The sequence below is a fragment of the Monopterus albus genome, unplaced genomic scaffold (assembly GCF_001952655.1).
Source record: "Monopterus albus unplaced genomic scaffold, M_albus_1.0 scaffold60.1, whole genome shotgun sequence".
NCBI classification, from domain to species: Eukaryota; Metazoa; Chordata; class Actinopteri; order Synbranchiformes; family Synbranchidae; genus Monopterus; species Monopterus albus.
In genome coordinates, this window is record NW_018127940.1 from 1677617 (window position 1) to 1683706 (window position 6090).

Consider the following 6090-nt stretch of genomic DNA (forward strand, 5'->3'; position numbering starts at 1 on the left):
CATAACTCTGTACAAGTGTTTCAGCACTTTGAGGCCAAGTAAAAGGAGCAGTAGCAACAAAGTGGACTGTAAAGCTGCTGAATAACATTAATATCCATTCAATCAACACAGAAGAAATAATTCAGACCTACAACTCAACACAGTTATTCAGGTTTCTGTTGTCATTGTTACTTTGTCCAGATTAAATGCAACTCGAAGCAGAACATGTTCCCATCGGCAACATTATAATCAGAACCCAGCTGTAAATCCAACAGGTTTTTGCTCCAATCCAGTGAAACTGGAGTGCTTTCATTTCCAAATGTTAACTTTGAGTGTTTGGATTTCACAAATGCAACAACGAGGGCTTAAGCAGAACTGATGACTGCTACAAAAACACACAGAGGGATGTGTCAGTGGAACCAAATGATATCAGGGGACTGACATGCTTTCAGAACATGCTCCAATGAATGGCACCTTTTAGGAACAGAAGTGGGGACAGCCTTTGGCAAGATCTGCTGAGTCAATTGAAGAATTGTTTATTCCTGAAAGATTTATTTTCAAACACTATGTGATACTTCATACTGCTAGTATGTTTAGTGGATTTTGTGAAAACGGTCTGTTCATTCATGAATGTGCTGTAAAACGTAATGAGCTGTGAGCTTTTCACAGTACTTCTCTCTGAATCATTGCAGCATCAGTGCTCTTGTCAGCTTTGCCTATCAATTTAACAAATCTGTAGCCTACAAATGTCATTCTTCTTCACTTCACTTATTTATGAACAATTACAGTTCAGTTATTTATATAGCACTTAAATACACCTCAAAGTTCTTTACACAAAATACCAAAAATCAAAAACATAAAATACATAATGCAATAAAAAGAAAACAAAGGCAACTAAAAGGTGGCAGGACTCTACCAGGAACTAAAGGCTAATGTAAAAAGTCTTTAGATTTAAAAAGTACCAGGTCTGTATTAGAGTGTAATGGAGACGGGTGGTAAACTGTTGCACAGTTTAGGAATGGCCACAGTGAAAGCACGGTCACCCCATCTCTTAGACAAGTAACAGCCATGTACTTAAGGTAAAGTCTTTAAAAATGTCTAACTCCTGTATTTATTAAAAGTCCTAACAGAGAACATTAATTTCTAAAGATTGCTGCACAAATGAATGTGTAGTATTTCAATATAATTTCTAGAGTGATTTTGTTTTTTTGTTTTTTAAATAAATTGCTTTTAAGAGTTTGATAATAAAATTAACTTTGGGTTTTGGTACTATAATTAACTGTGAGGGTTATTTTGGCAGTTTTAGCTGACATACCAAGGAGATTGTTTTATGATACAGTATAAGACTCAAATTTTAGTTTTACATCCGGGGCCCTCTCGTCCTTACCACTGACCCTGGTCACTGTGAAACTGCATGCGCTTCTGTTAGAGAGGAAAACTAATCCTAGCCAAGATCTACTTTTAGCTTTAGCAACCTTAAAGACATTATGTCTACACTATCATTCAACATTAAACTGAGATATTGATCCACACATGCAGCTAAAAGAAACACATTCATTCACTACCATAAATGTGGTTATAACAATAACGATATAAAGTAAACAATAGTGAGTGCATTTGTGGTAATCATGTCTTTTTCTTCCTTGCAGCCAACCCGACCGGTGCTGCACCAAAGGGTTACCCAGGCACATCGGAGGTCTTCAGGGAGTCCAGCAGCACAACAGGGATGGTGGTCGGCATTGTAGCAGCAGCAGCACTGTGTATTCTCATCCTGCTGTATGCAATGTACAAATACCGGAACAGAGACGAAGGTTCATACCATGTAGACGAGAGTCGCAACTACATCAGCAACTCGGCGCAGTCCAACGGCACCATAGTCAAAGAGAAACCAGTCAACACCGCAAAGACCTCAAGCAAGAACAAGAAGAACAAGGACAAGGAGTATTACGTGTGATTGTCACAGCTTTGGTCTTTGCCAGACCAATTGAAACATTTATCAAAAACACAAATCAGGACCTCAACACGTGTACAGTATAATAACAAAAATGAACATTATTTAGTCAGTTTTTTTTCCTATAAGACAATGCTCTGAAAAGTAAATATGAAAAATGAAAAATAACTTTAGACTTGAGACAAAAAAAATATACACTCCAGAAAAAGACTGACATGAAAATGGCTCTGGTGACCAATTACAATTGAACTGATTGCATATCTAACATGTCAACCAAACAGCATAACCCATCTGTGACTTGTTTCCTCGACCAGGATAATATGATCTAACTCCCTTGTTTCTGGTAAACAGAGGAGCACAAATTACCATCTTTTCATTCCATTGCCTGTGTTTGTGTTGTTGAGACTTTCTTCCTAGAAAAAAATGACACAATGCATAAATAAATACATACATAAACACATCAAACATTTACCGTGGATGAAAAGTAAAGAAAAGCTGGTGATGATGAATTCAAAGAGAAAAAATAAATCCCTGATGGATGTTGGTGGAATCAGCCAAGGTCCTGACCAGAGAGTGACTGATAGTCGGCACAGACTAATACTTGGCTAACTGAGCCCCCGCAGTGTGAAGATGACAGTGGGCGGCTGTTTCTCTTGAAGGACGATTAAAAGAAGATTATGTCCATTGTGCCAGTACGAAATCTGGAGGCCTTTGTTTTCACATCATGTGAATTCAACAGAAGGTTTCCTCTGAATCCTGAGGATGTCTCGAAAGTGATCATTCGGGAGCCATGCACGCAAAATTATCTTATAACAGTACATATGTTTATATACAGTACATCTATATGTGCTTTCTGGACTGTGACAAAGTGGTGTTTTATAGCCTGTTGTATAGATGATGCAAACTATAACTGCTCCTCAACCATTTTGGAATAAAACTATAAAAGGACAAAAAGAAGACATAAGTGTTATTAAGTGTTGCTAGTCATAGAGGATTTTATGAGGACATCTGCATTTTTTCAGTTGAATAATAATTTGATTCTCCCCTGTTTTTACATGTGTTCCTAAATAGTTTTTATACAAATGCCAACCTGAGATAGATGATCCTGGACCAACAGTAGCCTAACTGTTCCCAGAAACTCCATAAGGCACTGATAGCAGAGGTGCATGGATTTTTTAAGGATACTGGTAGAATCACTGCCTTCCTCTTCAGTCCTGACTTAGATGAGTGAGAATGAAGACCAAGAATATGAGCACTGATGGTGAATAATGATGATAATTATGATAAATTAACTTGCTGTGTGTATTTCCAAGTGGTATTATAAGATTGTCCGATGTGCTTGGGCTGATGCAAAACCTGAGGAGAATAGCTCAGATACGTCTCCATTCCAACTGTTCTGTGTTTGTTCTGTCATTCTGTCAGTCAGCTCTCCTTTCCAGAGACCTGTACTTGGAATGAGTATGAGGAAAAATGACTATGAACTATAAATGATAATTATAAATTCTATTTGTTTGCTCCTCTTTTATTTCCTCTTGAGTGTTTTATGTTTAACTGTAACTCCTTCTTGTACCCCATATAAAAATCAAGTATAAAGTCTAGTTTTGAAAAATAAAATATTACCTAAGTGAACTTAAACCAGTCTATTGGAACATGCAGGTATTATGATTTGCATTTTGTTATTGAGCTGATGGCCTTTACAACATTAAAAGCATTAAAAGAGTATGTGTGGCTCACAAGGCACAGTTTTTGGCATCTTCTCCTTCTTTGCCAAAACACAGGATCTATAGTACATTACCCAAAATGCAACTCAACTGCTGGAGTTCAGTGGGAGATTCTGGTGTGTACTGATAGTGGTGGCTAATGTAGCCTAAAAAAGTTTAGGCTCGACTGCACATGTAAAAATCTACAGTGGCTGATTCACGGAGATGTTCATGTGTCACACAAAGTATGTGTGAGTCAAATGTGAAGTATTTAGAGTCTGATTCAAGTGCAAAGTCTTTGGGTGAAGAGTCTGAGTCACATCTCAAGTCTTTAAATTGGAGTCTAAATCAAGTCTCAAGTCTTTAATGTTTTCAAGTTAATGAGCATTATATCCAGTGTATTAACTAATAAAGGTTTATAGTGGGTTAAGACTGTGTTCCACTGAGCTCCCACAGACCATCAAACTTTTCCCATGTTGAATTCTATGAACCTGGAGATAAATATGGAAACTGAATCTAAATCTACTGATATTGTGCCCTTCCAAGGCAAACTGCACGCAGAGTGCAAAACCTTTATATTTCTTAGCTTTATCAACCCTGTGATATTGTAGCATATACATGTAATCAGTAACATTATCAACACTGCATCATTTGACAGCTGGTGTGCACACTAACAGGTTTTCAGTTTAGTAAATAACCATGAGCAAGAAGTCTGTATTGCCAGTATTGTATTGCAAGTCAAGTCTGTTTATGTGGGACTCCCATGCTACTCGAGTACAGCTACATGTGCCCATCTTTGTTTTCTGGACAGGCTATGAATAGTTTTATTGCATGAAATGTTGCATTGCTTTGCCCTCCCCACTTTTGTTAATTGAAATAAAAATAACTGTATAAAATGCATCGCAACTAGGTTAGAAGATATGCTTAGGGCATTTTGAAAAACTCTATTTATTGCATTTAAATATATCTAAGCTCAGACATTTTTATCTGAGTGCAGTCCATCAGATAAGGCACCGCATTACTCGTCTGGCTAAATGAACTTTTAGCACTAAGCTATTACTTGAAATTGATTTTAAATTAAAGTCGCAAACTCTCGACCTCACAGTGAAAAAACTAACCAAAAGTCTAATGATAATCAGTGATGATCTGACCAAGGATCAACTAGAGTACTTAACAGTGAAGCATCACTTGACACACAGAGCACATCTCTAAGGGTGCGAATACAGACAAAGTTAGCAGAAGTGGTGTTTGTTTCATCTACAGTGTAAATGAACTAAAGGTTCACATCATAGTTACTACTTTAAGTCTTGGTATAGCACAGTGGATATGAACAGGAATAAAAGCACAAAGGTATGACACAGTCACAGATGGTTCCTCAAGAGAGTTCCCCCTGACTGTCACAGCTCTTCACCAGCAGCTCAAGCAGCTTCCTAATGTGATAATGCATAATGTGTGATTTGTTACTGATCTCCATATGGAAATTCTCTCATGACGTAGTATCATTCAAGTACATTCAGCAGGCCAGGTGCTTGCTAACACATATCACACATTAGACTAAAGTCAGACTAAAAATAGGACTGTATATAAGGGGGGGGGGACTTCAGATAATGTTGTGTACTGGTGAGAAGATTAAATATAATGCAGAAAGTCCAGTTTCTAAAAATGTGCCTTAAAATATTCTTAATGATATAAACATGCTACCGTAACAACATCTTTTGCATGAGGAAGCACAGAAAATGTTTTTAGGCTGCTTTTTAATGCAAAAACAGTCAATCTGATTACATTTTTATTTGATCTCAGTTCTGTTATCTTGAATGACTATTACTTCTGTCAGGTGGCAGCCATGCAGTCATAGTCCTCACCCCTGCAAACAGTTGGGCTCTTAAGTTGAATTATGTTCTATTAATCCCCCATTTTATCAGACCACACTCTCCCTGTTTTATTATGTAAAATTGTTTCAAGTGTTTTTATAGACCTCCTGGTATTTTATGTAGTAAATTTCAAACCTTACTTTCCTAGTGAAGCCCATTGTTCCTCTTTTGCACTCATTCCTGGCATAATAAATTGGGCTTAATTGTCAGAGTGTGTTGTTCTCTAGTGTTCTGTTTGCTTCACACTAGGTAAAAAAACAAAACAAACATGTGCTTAGAAATGATTTAATTGCATCACATCTAAATTTTATCAATTTGGAAAATATTTCCACCTCACTCTGTGAGCTTTACGTCTGTGCTGGACCATCTCTGTGTCTTCCTGGGGCCCTTTTTTCTCCCCTGGCTGTTTGTGCCTCATTCCAGATCTTTGTCCTCCAAAAGTTCCAGTCTCTTCAGTCTCGCTCTCTCTTGTGTGCATGTTGTCCTTTTCTCTTTCTTCATCTGTGTAATGTTTCCCTCTCCTACTGTACATGTGTGAATGATGTGCTTGAGGTTTGCCTCCTGTTTTTTTGTTTAGTCTTTCCTCATT

The 6090-nt window shown here is 37.4% G+C and overlaps 1 protein-coding gene across 6 annotated transcripts in view; it reads left to right on the forward strand.

The window, feature by feature from the left end:
- LOC109961965 (neurexin-1a) overlaps window positions 1-4205 on the forward strand; it is a 241003-nt gene extending 236798 nt beyond the window's left edge. For 2 of the 6 annotated variants that reach the window (XM_020603260.1, XM_020603262.1), the window contains one exon: window positions 1629-4202. In XM_020603260.1, coding sequence (XP_020458916.1) covers window positions 1629-1933 — 305 coding nt within the window. In that variant the 3' untranslated portion in view covers window positions 1934-4202. Of the gene's footprint in view, window positions 1-1628 lie in introns of all 6 variants that reach the window. The other 4 variants (XM_020603259.1, XM_020603261.1, XM_020603263.1 and 1 more) reach the window with 3 other exon arrangements.
- Window positions 4206-6090: the final 1885 nt, after the last annotated feature.